The sequence below is a fragment of the Saccostrea echinata genome, unplaced genomic scaffold, assembly GCF_033153115.1.
Source record: "Saccostrea echinata isolate AGI-Se365-2 ecotype Australia unplaced genomic scaffold, CSIRO_AGI_Sech_v1 ptg000034l, whole genome shotgun sequence".
Classification (NCBI taxonomy): domain Eukaryota; kingdom Metazoa; phylum Mollusca; class Bivalvia; order Ostreida; family Ostreidae; genus Saccostrea; species Saccostrea echinata.
In genome coordinates, this window is record NW_026889783.1 from 1,350,783 (window position 1) to 1,373,481 (window position 22,699).

Genomic DNA, 22,699 nt, shown 5'->3' on the forward strand with positions numbered 1-22,699 from the left:
CCATCAGATAAGAAACCATGGATTTTTGCCTTTGCTCTTGTTTGTTCAAGTTTTCCAGTACAAGAACTCCACATAGCATTTTAAAAGGATGTGTTGATAATCTACAGTCATTGGACAAAAGTACCACCGATTCAAAATTACTTGTCACGCCTATTTGTAGCTACCACATGTAACTTTGTAATCCATGTATTTAACTCAGGTGATGCCCATGGTATCACATTTGCTATGTTACAGATTATTGGGGATATTACAAAGTTGAAGGGTCCATAAATTTCAGAAACAAGAAGTCTGTGAGCCAATGCTCATTAGTTTAAAGAAATACAGTAAGTTGACATTTACAAAAATTTATCCCACCATATGGCATGCCTAAACAGATTGTGCCTAAACAGATTGTGCTAAAATTTCAAATGAGTAAAATCCACCTGTGACGTCACTCTTTTGTTTGAGCGCTCCATTATTTTTCAGGAATGGAGAGTTGCAAATTACTAGGGCTGGGACGATATATCGATATTATCAATTCTGTGTGAGGATGATACGCATATCGATATGTATGAGGAAATACCGCCCAAAAAATTCTGACTTACGTTTTTCTTTGTTTACTTAACAGTTTGGGTTTAATTTATAATATAAATATGCTAAATATAAATATGAAACGCATAATAATTAACACCACTTATGTAAAATAATTTTGTTTAACAACAGATATACACCTTCTTTGAATAAATAATACTTATTTGTGAAGAAATTTTTTGTTCATTTCAATACAACAAAATTTTTTTTTTAACCAATTCAACATATTGTGATACATATCGTATCATGGCTCAAATATCGTGATACTTATTGATATTGAAAAAGCTGTATCGTCCCAGCCCTACAAATTACATTGAAAACAGAATATGTTATGTTCATATTCTCCTGCCTGTACCTCTACTGAGGAAAGAACTTAGAAAATTTTAGCAAGTTTATTTTCACATAAAGAAAATAAATGTGACACTGCTGAGAATTGAACCAGGTACCATCACCTTCGGAGGCAGGTACTCATCTCACTACACTATCGAAGCTGTTGAATGACAGCAGAATTTAAGTGACTTCAGTACACTTTTTTCGCCTTACTTTCTCTCTCTATATATAAGTAAATACTACTACTATGTTAAATGTATATATTTACAGTGTATCTTATAAATATTCTTTATTATATATTAATAAACAATAATTACAAGCATTTAAAAAGTTGGATTTTACGCGGGTTAATAAACTCGTAGGGCTCCATTCCTTGAAAGCAATGGGCCTCGGCCCCTTCGGGGCCTTGGCTCCATTATTTAAAGGAATGGAGCGCTACTCATACATTAACCCTTAAGTAGTTGTTGAGAAAACTGAGATGGCAATTCGGTAGACAGACACATGGATAAACAGGAAGTTGACATCGGATTTGTACAAAAATGAATCCCACCATATGGCATGCCTAAACAAAGAGTATGCTTAAATTTCAAGCATCTGCGAAGAGTGGTTGCTGAGAAAACTGATGAAAATTTGTTATGGAAGTTTGATACAGAGATGTATGGATAAACAGGAAGTTGATATTGGATTCTTACAAAAATCAATCCCAGGAAGCTGATATTGGATTCGTACAAAAATGAATCCCACCATATGGCATGCCTAAACAAAGGTTGTGCTAAAATTTCAAGCATCTGTGATGAGTAATTGCAGAGAAAACTGTGACAAAAATTTGTTATGGACAGACAGACAGACAAACACAGGTGAAACAGTATACCCCCCTCTCCTTTGGAGTGGGGGTAAAATTATTTCATTTTATGCGTTTAACAATGTATATAGCCACATTATACCATCTATGGATTTCTGCCTTGTAATTCACATCTTGTATATCATATTGGAAACTAGAGCAAAGGAGTATGATAGCCTGCATGGTGCAGTGCTTTGCTCTGGAGTGCAGATTTCACCCCATTGCAGGACATAAGACCAGTCTTTGGATGAGATCTTGTCACAGTAGATGCTGGCATAAAAAAAAAACATGTTCATATTTTAATAGAGTAAATATTTTAACAGGAAAGGAGAAAATTTATGGCTGGTCCGGGAATCATACCTGGGACCCCTGCATTTCTAATCAGTTACCCAGATTGGATATCCAAGGTCTGTATAGCCCAAAACATGAACAGAAATAATGTACTTGAAATACAGTAAATGTACCTTTTGAAATACAATATCTTATATTTGTAACCATCACAGTGAGCATTAGTATTAGTTGTAGAAAGGCAATCAAAACTAGAAAGTTCCTAAAATTTCAGAGTTGTGGATGCTTAATATTCTGTTCTTACAATAGGAATCTGCAAATCCTTGGCCAATAACTGCATTTCTCTGCATACAAGGGAGAGTATGGATAAATCACAAAATTAACACTTATTCATGTTCAGATAGATGAACAAGTCATTTCAAGATGTGCAATAAGTGTGAAAAATTGCTCAAAAATCAGTTTAATGCACAGTTTTTCAAAAATACTTTATTTACAACTTCACTTTTGTAGTCTCATGAATTTCACATAACTGGAATCCATCAAACCCATAACATTTGTTTGAAAAAAAATACATGTATATCATTTTTAAAAAAAAATTCAAATCAGAATTTTACGTTACCAAATCCAAATTTTGGTAGACCAAAACATGAATTACAGAAAAAAGGGTTTATATAAAATGGAGACTTCTTATACATGTCAACAACATTAAAATGCATTGCTCTAATAATTAATGTCACGAACAATGCACCAACACTGATACAAGGAAAGGAAGTCGCTCTCCACTTGGTGAATCCTACAACAGAATACACAAATAATCCTGTCCATGAAGAAGCACTGAATTATTGATATCTACTGAATCCTGCCAGAAAAAAAGCATATAACTAAAGGTCAACTTCTGTTCTATATCACCATACTGAGAGTTTTAGAAAAATGCAACACAATATCATCCCTGAAATGTTTAACTTGATTCTCCAGTTATAAGGAAGGATCCCGAAATCTGACAGCTTGCTCTCGAACTCGTCGCTCATACTCCACACGATTTTGACTGAAAAAATCATGCAGACATATTATTTATGGAGTGTGTACCGGTACATCATGTCACTTAAAAGAAATAAAAAAATAATGACAATCAATTCTACACTTAATATATAAAATTCTTAATATAGAAAAAAAAAATGAAAATACGTTTTCCACATCAATTTTTCTTTTTAGAAACAAAAGCATAATTATCTAATATCACAAGTTTTAACCAACACCAAGAGTTGCATATACATGTAGCATGGATACATCTAACTTTGAAGACATAAGGGTTCATATCTCAGCATTTCTATTTTATAGCATTAAATGGTCAATTTTCAAGGAGATTGATATTGGAACATTATTATTAGGAATGAAGTAAGACTGGTGGCCAGATGCAAACTGACAGGAAACCTACCATCCCCTCTGGTTTCACCAGTAGGGGGCTTAATAAGAATTAAGTTATTTACCAATATATGGTGTATGGGACTTACAAAGTTATTTACCAATGTATGGTGTAGGAGACTTATAAGAATAAGGTTATATAATAAATACATGTATATGGTTGTTACATGTATATAATAAATACATGTATATGGTGTAGGGGACATAAGAATGAAGTTATTTACCAATATATGGTGTATGGGACTTATGAAGTTATTTACCAATGTATGGTGTAGGAGACTTATAAGAATAAAGTTATTTATCAATACGTGGTGTTGGGGACTTATAATAATAAAGATATTTACCAATATATGGTGTAAGCCTCTGCTTGTGCTGGATCCTTGACATTAGGCTCATTTAACAGTTCTTGGATACCCAATAAAATCTTAAGGAAAAAAACAAACAAAAAATATAGGAATTTTATTTTCTCTAGCTTTTCACTTAAACATTCGAAGAAAAATTATTTATGTTAACTCTTGGCTTCTATAACAGAACACTGCGAGTTGATGTCTCTGTACGACAAGAATTCTCACCTGTTTAATTGTGACGGCTGGACGCCAGTCTTTTTCCTCATCCAGTAGAGACAGACACACTGTGCCTGAGGGGTACACATTGGGGTGGAACAGTGGAGGCTCAAACTTGCCTACAAACAAGATTTTCATGTTTACAACAGGCATGGGGTAATCGTAATCGAGTAATTGTAATCAACTGTAATGATTACTTATTTTTAAGTATTCGACAGTAATCTGTAATTGAAGAGATTTTCAATTACTTGTATGTGTAAACTTTACAACTCTGTAAAACCCTAAAAATTACCCCACAAGACTGTCATATTTCTTCCAAAACAATGAAATAATTTTACACTACTCACTTTCTAAGTACAATGTATGAAAGCTAGTATACATTGTATATGTTTTTATACTGATGATGGCTTACATTTTGGAGGTGAGCTGGGGTAATCTTCCTTAAATAACATTCTGAGTTTGTATAATCCTCCTTCCCATGGGGTCTGCAAAACATATACATGTATATATCTGTATTACAGTGGGGCTACAAACCATCTACTTTCACATTTTACAAAGGACAAGGTATGGCTGAATCTGGCCCCTTATTTGGTGTAAAAATCAGAACACAGTTAAAATTGTGATAGTTTGTAGTTAAGAACTTAAAATGATGCTTGTTTTAAAACCAGCACTAATTTTGATTCAAAGCTTACACGGAGGCCACAAGAGGGTGCAGAAGTAGGACATTTTCCCAAATTTCCTCAATTCTGGTCGAATTTCGTCAAATTTGAGACACTTTTCACTTCGAGAAACATAGAGCACAAGCTTGCCTATCTGAGATTTTTATACATAAGATGCACCTGATACTAGTGTATGAAATATATAAATTTGGAACCAATACTCATTTTGAGGCAGGGGTGACAACAGGTTTTTAATTGATAAACTATTGTATCATTCTCAAAGACACCCCAAACCAGGGGCCAAAAAGGGGTCTTAGCCTATCTTGTCCTTTGACATCACTTATGTATTGTTGTACTGAAATTCATTTTGCCTCTCTGGTCATTTCTTTAAAAGAAAATGGTTTAAAAAAAGAGAGAAAGATCAATTTATTACAATATACTAGTATCCCTTTAAATTGACCCTCCCTCCTTTAAAAAATATCATTCAAGGTTAATTAATGAAACTTAACTACTATAAATGTAATTGTACTTCATAGAAAGCTGTACTTACTCCCTTTTTGCCAGGTATTGCACACTCCCAATTCAATAAATTCAAAGTTCCATCAGGATTTTTTGTTGGTCTCGCAACAAAGCCCTACAATAAAGAATATTGACTTTTTGTGATAAAATCGCAATTTGTACTTGTTCCACTTAATAAAAGCAATTCTAAAGAATCAAAAACACTCTACACATGTATTCTCTATTAATATCTTACAAATGGATGATCCTTGCGCCAGGCTTTGCGTTCTTCACTCAGTCTTCCAATGGCTATTCCTGACATTTTCACCTAAATCAAATTGCATTACTTATCAATGAACAATTTAAAATTTTACAAATGCTAGCAAAAGTTAATCCCTGATTAACAAACAATCAAAGATACTTTTTGTTTATCTGTATGAAATATTTTCATAAACTTGGTGAAAGTAAAACTAGAGATGTTTCAGTGTTATGCTAATGCTCCCAATGAAGCACAAGTTTTTAATATTTGAAAGTCCAAGAATGAGAGAATAATGAGTGGAAATGAAACAAAATTGCAATACACTGCTACTTTTGTTTTCTTGAATCAGATATCAATACCTCACAGTACTTAAGCTGCATGAAAATGGTGATCAACTAAAAGAACAGCAAACAAGAGGCCCATGGGCCTTGAATCGCTCTTCTGATAAACTGTGCAACCTATCACTTCTATTTGAACCCTCGAAGTATCCTGTATATTTAGATAAACCCTTGAAATTCCAATTCACACTCTGAGAACCCAAGATGATTCTAAGCCAATTAGTACCTGAGAGTTGGTCATGGTGACCCACTTATCACTTGTCATTGTCTGAGGACCCATCAACTAAGTTTGATGATTCTAAGCCAATTAATACCTAAAATATTTTTTAAAATTATAACCATAAAATTTTATAAGTAGGTCAAAGTGACCTACTTTTCAATTGTTGTACTCCAAGGACCCAAGATGCATCAATTGACAAAGTTTGATGATTTTAAGCCAATTAGTACCTGAAATATTTAATTAAAGCCATAAATTTTCAAAAGTAGGTCACAGTGACCTACTTTTCAGTTGCTGTACTCTGAGGACCAAAGATACATCGACTGACAAAGTTTGATGATTCTAAGCCAATAAGTACCGAAAATATTTAATTAAAGCCATAAATTTTCAAAAGTAGGTCATAGTGACCTACTTTTCAGTCAATCTACTCCGAGGACCAAAGATGCATCAACTGACAAATTTTGACGATTCTAAGCCAAATAATTCCTGAAAATATTAAATACAGCCATAAAATTTCAAAAGTAGGTCACCGTGACCTACTTTTCAGTTGTCGTTCTCCAAGGACCCAAGATGCATCAACTGACAAAGTTTGATGATTCTAAGCCAAAAAGTTCCCAAAATATTTAATTAAAGCCATAAATTTTTAAAAGTAGGTCACCGTGACTTACTTTTCAGTTGTTGTACTCCGAGGACCCAAGACCCATCAACTGACAAAGTTTAATGATTCTAAGCCAATTAGTATCTGAAATATTTAATTATAGTCATATAAATTGAAAAGTAGGTCACGATGACCTACTTTTCAGTTGACCTTTTTTGAGGACCCAAGATGCATCAACTTACAAAGTTTTATGATCATAAAACTAAAAATGTCCAAATTATGCTTCTAAAACGCTTTGAAATCAAATGCCTGCAAAGTTCAAAAAGTAGGTCACTGTGACCTACTTTTTAATAAATATGTTTTATGGCCCCAAGATGCATCATCTTACAAGATTTAATGATTCTAAACCTCTCAGTATTCGAATTAATGACCTTAATCGTTTTGAGAAAGATAAGCCATAAAATTCAAAAAGTAGGTCAAGGTGACCTACTTTTTAGTTGACATACTTCGAGGACCTAAGATACATAAACTGACAAAGTTTGATGATCATAGGCCTTAAATTGTTCAAAATATGCCTCTAAATCATTTTGAAAAAGAATGGCCGCAAAATTTAAAAAGTAGGTCACCATGACCTACTTTTGAGTCAACATGATATGAGGTCCTTAGATGCATCAACTGACAAGATTTGATGATCCTATTCCTTACAGTAAGCAAAATATCAACATTTTAATAAAATGTAATTTTTGGTCAACTTTGAAGTGACCTTGAGACCACGCCTTTTGCCCCAGGGTAAATCCCCGTGCAAATTTTAATCTACAACATATCCTCATTCTTTTGTGTAAGTTTGGTGATAATCTGCCCAGTGGTTCTTGAGAAGAAGATTTTTTAGCAACCAGTACTTTTGTTTCTATTTTCCTAATTATCTCCCCTTGTTAAAGGGTCACAACCCCAGTTTTAGTATAAAAGGGAGCCCTTGGGCCAAGGATACCTTGTGACAAATTTGACAATAATTGGCCAAGGGGTTCTTGAGTTATGGCCCATATTCTAAAAAGTTTACGCACACCGCACGCCGCACAAATGGCCATAGCATTAGCTCTTTGAGCCTTTGGCTCAGAAGAGCTAAAAAAGAAAGTCCAGAATTTTTTTTTTAATTTCAAAGTCTAAAGGCAATAATTTTGATGAAAACGGGACAATTAACATGAAATCTGATCTGATCTTGATCTTTAAGTTCTCAACATTGACCATAAGTGGGGGTGCCTGAAATTGAGTTAGGTACCTTGTGGTAAAAATAAGTAGGGGGTGCCTTACCTACAAGTGCCTGTGCCATGGACTGCTAAAATTTGTTGATAACAAAACATTGTTTAAGAAAAACGAGTTTTTAATTTTTAGTAAATATTTTATTATATGCCGAACACGTTAGAATTCCCGAAAATTACATGTATTTCAACATAGAAAATCTGCCATGCAAGTGTAGGAATTTAGGCTGGACTGAGGATATCGGCCTGGATAGCTCAGTGGTTAGAGCACCTGACTAGTAATGCAGGGCTCCCGGGTTCGATTCCCAGTCCAGCCATACGTTTTTCATTATATATATATTTATGAATTTTCAATGTATATGAACTCATTCCTCCTTTCCATACTACACAAGTATGAAGTGGTATGAAGAATATCAATAGAAAATCGAGAGAGTCGGAAGTACTAAGATTTACCGCCTGCCTTTTACAATAACTGTAACAGGAAAGGAGAAAATGCATTTCCATTGTACTCAAATTTACCACCGATCGTACTTGCTTATTCACAACAATTCTGAAGACTAAACTGGAGACGACACTTCTGACTTCTCAAAATCAAGTTCCTCAATGAAATCAATGAGAAATAAATCTTTTGAATTGTTTGTGACAGACTATGTCTGTATTCATTCCTTTACAAACAATATTCACTGGCAAAATTGTAGAACCAATATCTTTACCTTCTCATGTGGGTTTTTTCAAGATTTTCGCTCAATAATAGTCACGTGACTAATAAGCAAGGTTCTTTTGATGTTTGTATCTACTAATAATTCGTACAATTTTACGGAAAAAGCTTCTTTTTTCTTTACCCTTTAAATCTTGATATTATTATTTAGATTTATTTTTACACTTATCTCAAAAAAGTATATTTTAATTTGAAAGATTAAAATATATGACGCACCCGTAAAGTAAATTTCACAGAGATTTAATTCAAGACATGAAATATATTAGGTTCGAGTTACTTTTGTAAAATCGCATATGCGACTAAGATTATTTGCCAACATGGATGCGCCCATGTCATTAGAAGAATGTAAAGAAAATGCTGTTAAAATAGTGAATAGCAAGTTTGAGAGCGACATTAAATCGTTATCAGACTTAAAGTCATTTTATTCAGAAACCAAAGCAACTGCAGAGGCATTAGAAAGCCGAGTATGCAATTTCTTTTTGTATTAATTTAGTTTGACGTATGCCTTCAAAGTGTGCCAGATGTTTCTTTTCAAAACATTTAAACGATCTGTAGATTGTTTCTTGTTACAGTGTCTATCATCAGATCTTATTTCAATTTCAATTTTTGGCAACATCTCTTATCAGACCAATAACTCATAGTACCTATAATTTATATACATTGTACAGGTCCATTACAATCTGACTTTGTTTTATCTAAATTAATTTAGATATACTTTCAGCTATATAATATAACTTCATCAAGTTTTTTAAATAGCTATTTTCCTATTATATCTATGTAACATCCCCTTTTTTTATATTGTAAACTATTCTAAAAGCAATCCAAAAAAAAAGAAGAATAATATGAAATACTGTATAGCTGTTTTGAACACTTTTAAGTAAAAGATGTGTTTTCTTTGTTTCCATGGTTAAGTTAACTGGTTGACCTTGTGTACAGTGATTTTTTTGAGTTTGTTGACCTTAACTCTCTTATTAATCAGAATTGCTCTCTTTTATAATTTCATCCTTGTGATATATGATGACTGGTCACAAATCAATTGCATGCATGTGGTAATTTTCAGACCCAAATACTGTACAAGAATCTTGAAAATACTGGAATTTAGGTGAAAATACTGTAATACACTGCTAATCAGAAAACTACAAAATATCGAGAAAAAAAATCATTGTAAGAAGATCATATTTATTACTAAATTGCAAATCAACAAGTCACCCCTCGTGGCGCAGTGGTTAGAGTGTCTGCTCTAGAGTCAGGTTCAAATCCCACTGTGGGAGACCGGACCTTTGGATGAGACCGTATAAACCGAGGCCCCATGTCGCAGTAGGTACTGGCACAAAAAAGATCCCTCACTGCTCAATGGCCCTGAATGCCAGGTATAGGTTAAAATTTGCAGCTCTCCACTGGCAAGTGGTGATGTCTCCATATGAGTGAAAAATTCTCGAGAGGGATGTTAAACAACAAACAAAAAAATCAACAAATATATACTTGTATGTAGTGTTATTACTTAATAACCTTTTTTTATATTCACACAATCTCAAGGGTCAATTTAGAATTTTGCCCTGTGTGAAGTGTACCTTGCAAGAGTCTGTCTCTAGTCAGTTCGCATTTTTCACATGGTACAAAAGCATCTCTCTGACTCTGTGCTAGAATGGACAATACTTCAGAACAAATAAGTTAAGGATTGAATTTCATGTCATTGTTACAAAGAGTTGCTCTGATTTGTGTTGTTTTCTCTTCTATTGTCTTTCTACTGTCAAATTCTAAAAAAGTTATAATTGAAACTCCCTCCATAAAATAATTCAACCTAAGAGAATTTTTGATACATTTTAATTACTGTGTAATTATCTCAGGAAATGGTTTACACCTTCAATTTTGATGTTTTGTTTACATTAACCAGTACAGTAAATCACAGGTCAAACACGACTTGCTGTGTAATGAGAATGAAAATTGCAGAAAAATGGCAGCTTGTGGTAACAATTCAAAATATGGGACAAATTTTCATTTCCCGTGACATTTTGTGTACAGCCTGTACATACATGTATCACATGTATGCAATTGGTTTATGTGGAATTTGAGACATGACTCTTTGTACAATTATTCTTTCCTGCTTTTTTATCAGCTTGCTCTTACTGAATGGGATATTCCTCCTGAAGTGGATGAGGCACTGAAAAATGCAGAAGATGCACAGACCTCAATAAAATCCCTCCAGAAAAAGAGCGATTCTCTACATGGTGAAGTCTTAGATCATTGTAAAGCACTGAAGAATCTGGTGGATGATCTGACTCCTCTCGTTAATCAGATAGATGAACTCAAGAAGTACAGACACTACTTATCATGTGTGTCTCACATAGAAAACATCAGGCAAGTATTTATGTTGCTTTACCAAAGGAAACATAAAATGGATCAAAAAACAAAACAAACTAAAACCAAAAAAGCTTTGATATGTTATTTTATCTAAGATGCCCTGTTCTGTAGTATTCAGATTCACTCAGCCCTGACAGCCAATAGAACAGCTGTTGCAGTGGAGGAATTCTGTTCCATGTCAGAGTACTATTTACAGAAACAGAATTCACAATGTCAGAATCTTCTACAGTTCCTCAAAGAAACAATCATGTTCTGGTACAACATACTCAAAGAAAAACTATCAAGGTACAAGTTTTTCTTTGATTTTTATGCATGTAAATTTGATAGATAAATTATGGATTGAAAAATGTTATGTATTTGAATTTGTTTCTAACACAGTTTTACTATGATATGTATTATTAAAATATACACTACTCTTGGGCCTATGGTTTAAATTAAGAAAAGTTTATACAGTGTTTATATATTTGTTTTTTTTTTTAAATAGAATTTTTGTTTTCAAAATTTCTTAAACTTATGGTTTGATTGATCCAGCCATTTCATTTTTATGTTAATTTTCAGTTTGTTGGAGGAGAGTTTGAAGGTGGTAGGGTGGCCATTAATAGCTACAGCAGTGAAGACTCCCCCAACCCCTTCAGACCCATCACTTAATATGGATGCCATCTTCCTACAACTACTTCTTTTACAATTACCGTATCCTTGCTGCAAATAGATGACCAATTGACATAAACAGCTATATTGAATTATAATAATGCATGGTTGTTATATATTAAATCAGCTTTGTCCATGAAAGTGGCAGAAGAGTACCTTTTCAATCATACTGTATCTTTGTTCATCTCTTAACGATATTTGTGATAGAGTCATAAATATATATATAGATGTCAATGAAATTTTATTGTATAATGTATGCTCTGAGGAAGGACAGTGTATGCTGGAGCAACTGAATCAAGTAAGACTGAAGCTGTAATAATTACAGTTGAACTTTGGTATCTCAAACACTGATATCTTGAATACCATGGATATGTTGAAGTGATTTGGAAGTCCCAACCCTTTATTCTTGAAGTATTTTACCCTGTATATCTCGAACTCTCGGATATCTCAAAGTTTTATCTCGGTCCCATTGAGTTGGAGATAACGAGGTTTGACTGTATTTCATTTCTTATATAGTAAGGTAACGCTAGGGAAGTTTGGTCGGTGAATTCAGCACTTTCTCAGTGCCCTCCCCTAGTTGACATAACTATCATAAACTCTCAGACAATGCAGGCCATGTTGTAAATTTAATTATTGTTCATTAATATTGGAAGAAAGATTTCTTAATAATATGAAAGAGATCCATTGAGTGTGGAAGTCGAGAAGAAGACACTGAATTTCATGTCTCAGGATTTTTTTTTTAAGCCTTTACTCCTGCCAATTCAACATTTAGTTACTCCTCTGCACAAGCGATTTAAATTCCACTTTTATGGAAATAAACAAACAAATAACTGGGAAAAGGTAAAAAAAAGTTTATATCTTCATTTCATAAGAATTTTAAAAAATATGCCATCAAGTGAATTCAATTTTCATTAATTTAATATTGAGGGATGGGTTTATTTACAGCCAGAGTGGTACTTTGGCCAAATGTTAAACTGGATAAGGGACCACTCCTCATTCTTAGACCAGAGAATTCAACCCCTATTGGAAATTGCTGGACTTTATGCAGTTGATGCAAAGGTTACAGATTAAATATTTTTGAAAGAATTTTTGCTACTGAAATGACCATGTACTCAAATCTTATTGCGTTATATGTTTAATGTTGACAGGTGGAGTTTATGCGGGGCCTGGTAGTGCTGGTGATGGAGAAGATGGCCTCTGACCTTCCTACCATCATGGAGGATGAGCACCTGTTCTGCCACCTAGTGGATGAGGCCATTTTCTTTGATCATGAGCTTCATCAGGTCTATGACTATCCTGCAGGTCTGAACAGTAGCATGGATCTCCTGACAGTGCCTAAAGTGTTTCAACGATGGATTGAAATTGAAAAGAAGTGTAAGATATCGCTAAAAGTGTGTATGTTAGGGCTTTCAAAAAGATTTTTAAAAAACGGGTGGTACTCTTACAAAAGTAGGAAGTACTTTGTGGAAGCAATTTTAATTAAATATGTTATCAAATTTTTCTCCAGCAAATATTTTTGCCAATACAATCATGATTTCAGCCAGATAAAAGTACTGGGCACTGGTAGATTTTGAAAGGTCTGATATGTTATTACTTTGTCTGTCTTCCTCTCTGTGAATGTTAAGCAGTATTTATATTTTATATTTGGAAGTTCTCGACAACTAACACTGTAGTTGTTTGTTCATTACAGTTGCGATAGAGAAGATGGATGCTTTGCTATCTTCTCCAACTGCATGGGAGTCCCAGTATAAAAACATAGCAGACATTGACACACTAAAGGTCCCAGAGTGTGGGGAGAGCTTCATCACTCTCATGTCCACCATTACTGGTAAGTTAATACTTAATATAAAAACATAGCAGACATTGACACATTAAAGGTCCCAGAGTGTGGGGAGAGCTTTCTCATTCTCATGACCACCATTACTGGTAAGTTAACCCTCATTATAAAAACATAGCAGACATTGACACACTAAAGGTCCCAGAGTGTGGGGAGAGCATCATCACTCTCATGTCCACCATTACTGGTAAGTTAACCCTCATTATAAAAACATAGCAGACATTGACACACTTAAGGTCCCAGAGTGTGGGGAGAGCTTCATCACTCTCATGTCCACCATTACTGGTAAGTTAACCCCCAGTATAAAAACATAGCAGACATTGACACATTAAAGGTCCCAGAGTGTGGGGAGAGCTTCATCACTCTCATGTCCACCATTACTGGTAAGTTAATACTTAATATAAAAACATAGCAGACATTGACACATTAAAGGTCCCAGAGTGTGGGGAGAGCTTTCTCATTCTCATGACCACCATTACTGGTAAGTTAACCCTCATTATAAAAACATAGCAGACATTGACACACTAAAAGTCCCAGAGTGTGGGGAGAGCATCATCACTCTCATGTCCACCATTACTGGTAAGTTAACCCTCATTATAAAAACATAGCAGACATTGACACACTTAAGGTCCCAGAGTGTGGGGAGAGCTTCATCACTCTCATGTCCACCATTACTGGTAAGTTAACCCTCAGTATAAAAACATAGCAGACATTGACACATTAAAGGTCCCAGAGTGTGGGGAGAGCTTCATCACTCTCATGTCCACCATTACTAGTAAGTTAACACTCAGTATGAAAACATAGCAAACATTGACACACTTAAGGTCCCAGTGTGTGGGGAGAGCTTCATCACTCTCATGTCCACCATTACTGGTAAGTTAACACTCAGTATGAAAACATAGCAAACATTGACACACTAAAGGTCCAAGTGTGTGGGGAGAGCTTCATCACTCTCATGGCCACCATTACTGGTAAGTTAACCCACATTATAAAAACATAGCAAACATTGACACACTAAAGGTCCCAGTGTGTGGGGAGAGCTTCATCACTCTCATGTCCACCATTACTGGTAAGTTAACACTCAGTATGAAAACATAGCAAACATTGACACACTAAAGGTCCCAGTGTGTGGGGAGAGCTTCATCACTCTCATGTCCACCATTACTGGTAAGTTAACACTCATTATAAAAACATAGCAAACATTGACACACTAAAGGTCCCAGTGTGTGGGGAGAGCTTCATCACTCTCATGTCCACCATTACTGGTAAGTTAACACTCAGTATGAAAACATAGCAAACATTGACACACTAAAGGTCCCAGTGTGTGGGGAGAGCTTCATCACTCTCATGTCTACCATTACCGGTAAGTTCACAAAGAAAGAAGGTCATAGAAATATCATTGGTAAGTCACCAAAATGTACAGATATCTTCAGCAATAATATGAATAATAGTGTACATGGAAATATGTTACATATAACTAGTAAGTTAACAAACGATCACAGGATCAAGAACACATGTACCATTTCTAGAACATGGAGAGTAATGCATATACTGAGCTAAAGAAAGTCCTGTAGAAATGTAATTTTCACTTATTTACCTTCAGTACTACTATTAGTACTTGTTACATGTATAAGGATTTTGGATTAACTTGTAATTATCATTGTTAACATTTCCTAACCAATCTCTGTGTATAAAAGAGGAATATAAGTACATGTAGAACATTGCAGACATGGACATTGTTGTAATTACAAATTTCTCATACTTTATTTTATGCTCAATAACAAAATGTAGGAACTTTTTACAGACAGATACAAGTACTTGCCATCTCCAGACCACAGACTGAAGTTTCTCAGCATGCAGCTGGAGTTGCTGGAAGACTTCCGAATCCGTCTGGTCCAAGTGATGAAAGAAGTTACCCATAATTCTCTAGGGGACACTTTTTGTGCCATTTTAAATGCTGTCCATTACATAACAGAGGTCCTGGGGGAGTGGTGTAATACTACAGTAAGTAAATACACATACTGTAAACCAACTTTAAATCACGTGTGAAAAATATCCGCGAGTTTCACCATCCTACTTAAACTCGTGAATATTAATTGCCATGAACCATTTATTTGGCTTTGTATTTGTAAAGAATATTTCCTCAGTCATGAAAATCAATTGCCGTGGATTGATTTCAAATTGACAAATCATGAATAGAAGATGACGCCAATAATAGTTTGTTCACAGTTTATGTCATAGTTAATTGTGATTTAGAGTTGTGTACATGTATTTGACTGATTTAATTGTGGTTTGTAAATGAAGATAAGACTTACTGTTTATGATGCTTATACAGTGTTAAGCTGTTAAAAGACTCCATTGAATGCACTTGTTGCTGTAGACTACTCTTACATTCCAATGTTGAACTGTAATTAAAAATTTCATTTCAACTGGCAGTTTTTTGTGGAGCTACAATACCACAGTGCTACACGTCCTGTTGAAATAACACCCGATTCCAGTGAGCAGGAAAATAAAAAGGTAAATTATATGTTTGCATAAATTTATCAAAATCGTATAGGGTATATACATGTATAAACAATTTAAACAGTACCATGTTTTCTACCATTAGATGACAAAGCACCTTTCATATAGTTTTCACCTTTCATATATTGTAGATACCTGTAAAAGGGGGAGGGGGAGGGTTCACAGCTGACAGGAGTGTGTTTGATGAAGGGATAGACTTGTTTGACAAGTTAAAGGTAGAAATGGAGAAGAACATCCTCAATCATGCCTTCCTAGATGTTCAGGCTAGATCCCAACCATACAGGAAAATGAAGTGAGTCTTGTTGCTTTTTATAAAACACAATCTGATAAAAATTATACGGTCTATAACTTTGCATAAAATTGCTTCTTTTGAATACATAAAACAATGCCTGTGTTTGGTTCTAATGCTACATTTATTCTGAAGAAACTTTAACACAAAGAAGAACTTTCCAGTGCTCTTCAAATCGTAACAAGTTGATTTTAGTTTCAGAAATATAAAAAAAAAATTCCTTTAAATTATACCTATTCACAAGAGATATGCCATGTGTGGGTTATTCAAGATCTTTCAAAAATAAATGTACATGAAATCTTTCATCTTTGCAAGCCGGGGTTTTAAGTCCACTTTGCTCCCCATAAACCTTGTCATACATGTATTATGCCAATAAAACTGGGGCCAATATTTTATTCCTTCCAAGCTAGACCATTGGAATAACTTTCATGTTGTTATGTAATCTGTAAAAACAACAGACAATCATCTATAAATGATCTGCTACTTTGTGTTCTTGTACTCATATAAACATTAGATCTTCACTTCATCTCTATTCTTATCTGTTGATAAACATTAAATTACTTCTGGTAGTTCTATCTCTGCTTTCACGTATCTCCATCTCTTGTTTACAATGAATACTTGACTACAATTTGCTAGAATCAAGAGTTAAAAATTTAGTACATCTAGAAGATGTCACTGATGTAGGCCACAGTTTTAGTTATGTAATCTTCCAAGGGTTTGCGGGGAGTGAAGTGGACCAAAAACCATTGGCTTGCAAAGATTGAAATTTTCATTTGTTAATATGATCCTGTGATGCATGATCTTGCAAAAATGATTTTATCATCAATCCAATCACTTCATTTACATGAAGCAAACTTGTATTCTGATGTTGTTTGTAGATGGAAAACTCTTGAGGACTCTCCCGATCTGTCACTTTCCATGCCCGCCTGTGAAATGTTGATGGTTCTGAGGGACCATCTCACAACAATGAACAGAAAACTTAGCAAACCAATATTTGTCAAAATGTGGAGAAAGCTAGCAGAAAAAATGAGCAAGTTTATGTTGGATGAGGTATTGATGATTGTTTTAATAACTTGTATCACTAAGAATACTGTATACAGGGAAAATTTCATCCCCTTTTATTTTCGCCCCTTTAACCCTTGTTGCAAGTGAGTGAACTTAAAAAGGGCAAATTCAAAGAAGTCAATGTTATTTTTTTTTTAACACAGCTGTCTAGGCAAATTTAAAATGGGGTAAAATCGTTTGCAAGAGTGAAATGGGCAAAAATAACAGGGAAAATAACCCTGTATACAGTATATTATCTGGAAATTATAAATGTACCAGGTATGTACCATCTATTTAAGAAGATCAAAGATTATTTTAATACTGTAATCCACTTTTATTTAGCTCACTATAAAGGTAAGGGAACTGTTTAATCAAAATTAATTCATCTATTGTCTACATGAGGCTTGTATGTCAGTGTTAAACTCTTCACATTTCAAAAATAGAGAGTAGTGGGACCAATTGGCTCTTGTTTTCCCTTTAAATATGCCTATTTTGAATTCACTGTACTTTGTTTGTTGTTCACGATTGTTAAATATCATAGTGTGTCTTTACAGGTGGTTCTACAAAACAGATTCAGTGAGGCTGGAGCTAAACAGCTTGAGTTTGATATGACTAGGAACTTGTTTCCTCTGTTTGGAGAGTACACCACAAAACCACAGAATTACTTCAGACAGTAGGTTCCTTTATTTATTATGACTGTTTTAACTTTAATGTTTGAAAAAAAATGTCTGTTTCTGTATTATGAGGGACTCTAAATCGATAAAACAGTAAAAAAAAAAAAATATAACAAGTCGCAGTAGTTAATATACACCCCCATGTTTACTTCAGAATAAATGAGGCCTGTGTGTTGCTGTGTTTAAGAGTGGGATCCGCACTTCTACTGCGTGAGGTATTAATGTCTGATGACAGCATTCCTGAGAAAGAGCAAGCATTACAAGATGTCGCCGTGTATAAACTGCCACCACAGGTGGCACTCAATGTTCTCAACTCTCGGACCAACTTATCTGTGACGTGATCTTTGATAACTGTGTATTAATATTCAGTAGGGACGCAAATACTAAAATTTAAGTCTTTCAGTATACTCCTAATGTACAGTGTACATTTTGTGAAGTTTTACCAACAATATATGCTTTATTTAATATATACATTATTAGGTCACCTGAGTCACTCAGGTGACCTATTGCTATCTGTTTTTGTCTGTGACCATCATGCCCTGGTCGTAAACTTTGAATATTTTTGGTTTCTTCTAGTGAACCACTAAACTAGTTTTAACCAATTTTGGTATATAGCATCTATGGGCAGAGGGGAACATAATTTGTGAATTTTCATGATCTCGGCCTCCTTGGGGCTTGAGGGTGGTATCAAAATTAATGTAATCTTTAAAAATCATATTCTTTACTCTTGGACATAAAGCAGTCATACTGTTGGCATGATTATAATAAGCAATAAGCTTTTTACCATACTTGTGAAATTCATGGTCCCAGGGTCAAGGGTTCTGGTGTTTAGGTGGGGCTCTTTGAAAGTGCATAAATTGTTTAAAAATCTTCTCTACAGGCCTCAACATTAACGTTTGTCCAATTGTTCATGTTCAGTTCATGTTGTGATCAGACAAGTCAATCTCCTCAAGCACTTGTCCGATCAGACAATTACATCAAAAAATGTAGCTCAGTTGAATTGGCTTCATTTTTAAAAAAAATAACAAAGGAACATAAATCAGTTATCATTATTTACAAATAATAAAATCCTTTTTGTGAAACTCTTCTACCATTATAAGAGAAGTGTAAATAGCCACAGAATTCATACCACACTTAGATTTTTTAAAAAGCAAACATCTATATCACTTTTCTATTATACTCCATCATACCTCAAAGAACAATATGGCTAATTGATGGAATGAATGTGGTATCAGTGATATTTTTATTTTCATGATCCAACAAATATTTACATCAGTATTTTTTATCGCTACTTCAGTCTTAATACAGTTAAATAATTTTCTTTATCTCTGTTCAGAATTGGACAGGTAAAAATGCATTCAAACAAGTAATATTTGTTGGCAACCTTATGATGGACAAGTGGATATTTTAGTTAATGCTAAGCCATGCTCTACCCCTGTATATTTACCAGACAAAGTAAGTGCATGGTTATGATGAGGATGGGTACCTCAGCCAAAATTGTAAAATTCATGGCCTCTGGGGTAGGGTTAGGGTGTTGGCTCTATCGATCATATAGTGAAAATGCATTTACTTTTTGAAAATCTTTGAGAAGTTATTCCCCTTTGAATATTCACCTATGATAATTTATCAATGTAATTAATGGCTTAGAAAGGTCGTTTGAATAAAAGTTTTAAATGGTCAAGTAGACTTGTAAACAATAAATAAATAGAAAAGAGACAAAGATATCTTCTTTTTAAAAAAAAAACAGAAAAGGCCAGTTTTTGGCAAATACAGTGGGTTTAGTGTTGGTACACTGTAGTTCACACTGAAGCACTATTGTATTCAGACAAATTGGAGTAAATGTATTAAGCACTGTTATACATTGTACATGTGAGGAAAAGAGATCTACTTTTCTACTTTCAGAGTTGTTCCCAGTCTAACTGTTTTGTTGATACTTGATTGCTCTATTTCTCATGTTTTTGAGCAGTTGCAATGTACTTGTATCTTCCTCTATCAGTTTTGCTTTATTTTAAGAGGAGTTGCGCAGAAAAAAACCAGGACTGATGCACTGACTGACAGACAGGTCAAAAACATTATACCTCACACAACTTGTTGTGTGGGGTATAATAAACTTTCTGGAACATAGCCCAAGAGCCCCAGGGCCAATATTTATTAAATTAGCAGGTAATTTCAGTTTATATATTTTTGGTTTTCCATGTACCCTATGTGGCAATCAAAATGTAGGAGTTGGGGAGGTATTAAAACGTTTATGGCTATTCATACACAAATGTGGGGGTTTTGTAACATATTTTGCACACTGTTAGGAAAAGGATCATCAGTTGATGCATCATGAAGCTTGAGGTCTGTCAATCCAAAAAAGTAGGTCATAAAGTGCTGCTTCTGAATTTTGACAGCTTATCATTTTCAAATAATTCTAAGTAAATATCTTGCACATGCTGAGCCCCACATTCGGTATTAAAATGTTTATGGCTATTCATACACAAATGTGGGGGTTTTGTAACATATTTTGCACACTGTTAGGAAAAGGATCATCAGTTGATGCATCATGAAGCTTGAGGTCTGTCAATCCAAAAAAGTAGGTCATAAAGTGCTGATTCTGAATTTTGACAGCTTATCATTTTTAAATAATTCTAAGTAAATATCTTGCACATGCTGAGCCCCACATTCATCAAATATTATTAGTTATGTCTTTTGGAGCTTTGGGGCAAGTTAAATTAAAAGTTCACAGTAAGCTTTTGGAATATTTAGCTATTATTCTTCAACAAATCACAAATGTCATAAAACAAAATTATCAATAACTTTTAAGTTTTCTCTAATTTAGACTGCTCTCACTAGGAAAAGGATCAGGGAATCTTTCAAATGTAATGCAAATTGGTGGGACAAAAGTTTTCTACCTCATAATTTTTCTAATGCATGAAGTGCAAATGGAAGAGGAGTATCATTCAGTTGTGATGTCATAAGACACTTCTGTTGATGTGGAAATCTAGCATCTTTGATTCTCTATATAGAAGTTTTAAAATCTGCTGTAGGAGAATAGAAATAATTCAACATTGGAGGAATTGTTGGAGAATATACCCTGATTGCTGAGATCTTGTTAGAAAATAAAAACCTTGCCCTTCAGGCTTAATTCTTATTTCCGAACAATTCATCCAATGAGGGACTTAAAAATTCAAATTATTGAATCTGGTGACCACAGTATATTTGTCAGGAAGAGGTGTTGCAGGTGAGCCATGTGGCCAATGGGCCCTCTTTTGATAAAAAAAGGAAGGTGTTAGAAAGCTGACTTGTCTTTAATTTGAGTTTGTAAAAACCAACAGGGATGCATTAAGAAGAACAAGAAGCATGTTTTATTTTGAAACCTGCTTTATAAAATACTAAAAAATAGCATTTAATGTACATGTATATGATATATTTAGGCAAAACAATGTTGAAAAACTTGCACATTCACACCTTCCACAATATTGCACCAAATAATTTAAGTACAAAGGAAAAAACGGAAGGGCTAAAGATCATGGTAAGCCAAAATCACATTAATATGTATACAGAAAATTTCTCAGATAATTTCAACCCTGTAGATAAAATGAGTACATGTATCACAATTCATGTAACTCCCTGATATCTTGGTACATCAAAGACACTTACCTCTGTAACAATGCCAGCATTTCACTATAGTACACACTGTTCTTTTCTTAAAATTACTCTTGTCATTTGATTGAAATATTTTACCGTATATTGGGATATTTTGGCATCCTGAATATTTGGCAAATTTGATATCAGGAAGGAGTTTAGAATATTGGTGTTTTATAACATGGCAAATTTTCTTTTTTTTTCTTTTAAATGAATATAATCAGATAAATACACATTTGCATGAATAAACTTTATAGAAATGTTGGCGCTTTTTTTGACGATCTGCCAAAAAAGGTAACTTTTGCAAAGCACCAAAATTACCCAATATACAGTATTTTATAGTCACAACACGTAGAGTACTGGGATATTACAGGTCTCTTATTCTGTCACTCTTCAAGTATCTAACCTCTCAAAAAAGACAATCACCTCTTCCAGAAGTTTACATATAAAATCAGGTTAGTGAATATGTAAGTAACAGTTCATACCAGGAAACCAGTCTCACTTTCCTTTCATTGAAAAATAAAAATCAAATAAACTGACTGTCTCCAGTCGATTATAACTAGGTATTGGTGGTCTCATGGATTTCTCTGCAAAAATATGGATACTGATCTACTTATTTCCTGATCAGGTATTGCAAAGTATGGGATATAAAAATGAACAACAATGAAGGCAAAAAAAACTGTCAATGCTATTATAAAATATGTACCGCCCTGGAACGAAAAAACATTGAGAACAAAAAACATCAAAACAATAATTACCAAAACAGCACTCACAAATCAAGTCAGGATTATTAAAATATTCATTAAAAAGTAGAGACAATTCTTTAAGTATTTTACATTACAATGTTTTTAATATGAACATGGTTTTGAGTACCAAAATTTAGATGTCATGCTGTCAGATTGAGACATGAAAAATTCTGGATTTCCTTATGCAAGAAAACGTTTATAAACAAAAATAATAAATAGATTTAAAAAGACATTTTGTAATTAGTCATGAATCAATTGCTTAAACACAAAATCAAATTCATCAGTGCTCTAAAAGACATTTTAACTGCATCTTTGATGAAACAAGACAGTTAATATACAGGGTGTTCCAGAAAACATGCAACCATTTTGAAATACTATTCTGGTGGGATTTTA

General features: G+C 34.1%; 2 protein-coding genes across 2 annotated transcripts; one reads left to right on the top strand and one right to left on the bottom strand.

The window, feature by feature from the left end:
* Positions 1–2,488: 2,488 nt before the first annotated feature.
* Positions 2,489–8,629, bottom strand: LOC133199511 (SUMO-conjugating enzyme UBC9-B). The gene is made up of 7 exons (XM_061335320.1): positions 8,553–8,629; positions 5,428–5,499; positions 5,224–5,307; positions 4,427–4,499; positions 4,024–4,133; positions 3,796–3,875; positions 2,489–3,074 (listed from the first exon to the last, which is right to left on the bottom strand). The coding sequence occupies exons 2-7, from the start codon at positions 5,491–5,493 to the stop codon at positions 3,005–3,007; spliced, it is 483 nt and encodes a 160-aa protein (XP_061191304.1). The 5' UTR covers positions 5,494–5,499; positions 8,553–8,629; the 3' UTR covers positions 2,489–3,004.
* A 241-nt stretch (positions 8,630–8,870) lies between these two features.
* LOC133199505 (RAD50-interacting protein 1-like) lies at positions 8,871–19,614 on the top strand. Its single transcript, XM_061335314.1, has 14 exons — positions 8,871–9,021; positions 10,674–10,915; positions 11,030–11,203; positions 11,477–11,608; positions 12,244–12,406; positions 12,512–12,625; positions 12,715–12,940; positions 13,257–13,394; positions 15,208–15,407; positions 15,840–15,920; positions 16,058–16,218; positions 17,094–17,265; positions 17,814–17,932; positions 18,088–19,614. The coding sequence occupies exons 1-14, from the start codon at positions 8,875–8,877 to the stop codon at positions 18,272–18,274; spliced, it is 2,256 nt and encodes a 751-aa protein (XP_061191298.1). The 5' UTR covers positions 8,871–8,874; the 3' UTR covers positions 18,275–19,614.
* Positions 19,615–22,699: the final 3,085 nt, after the last annotated feature.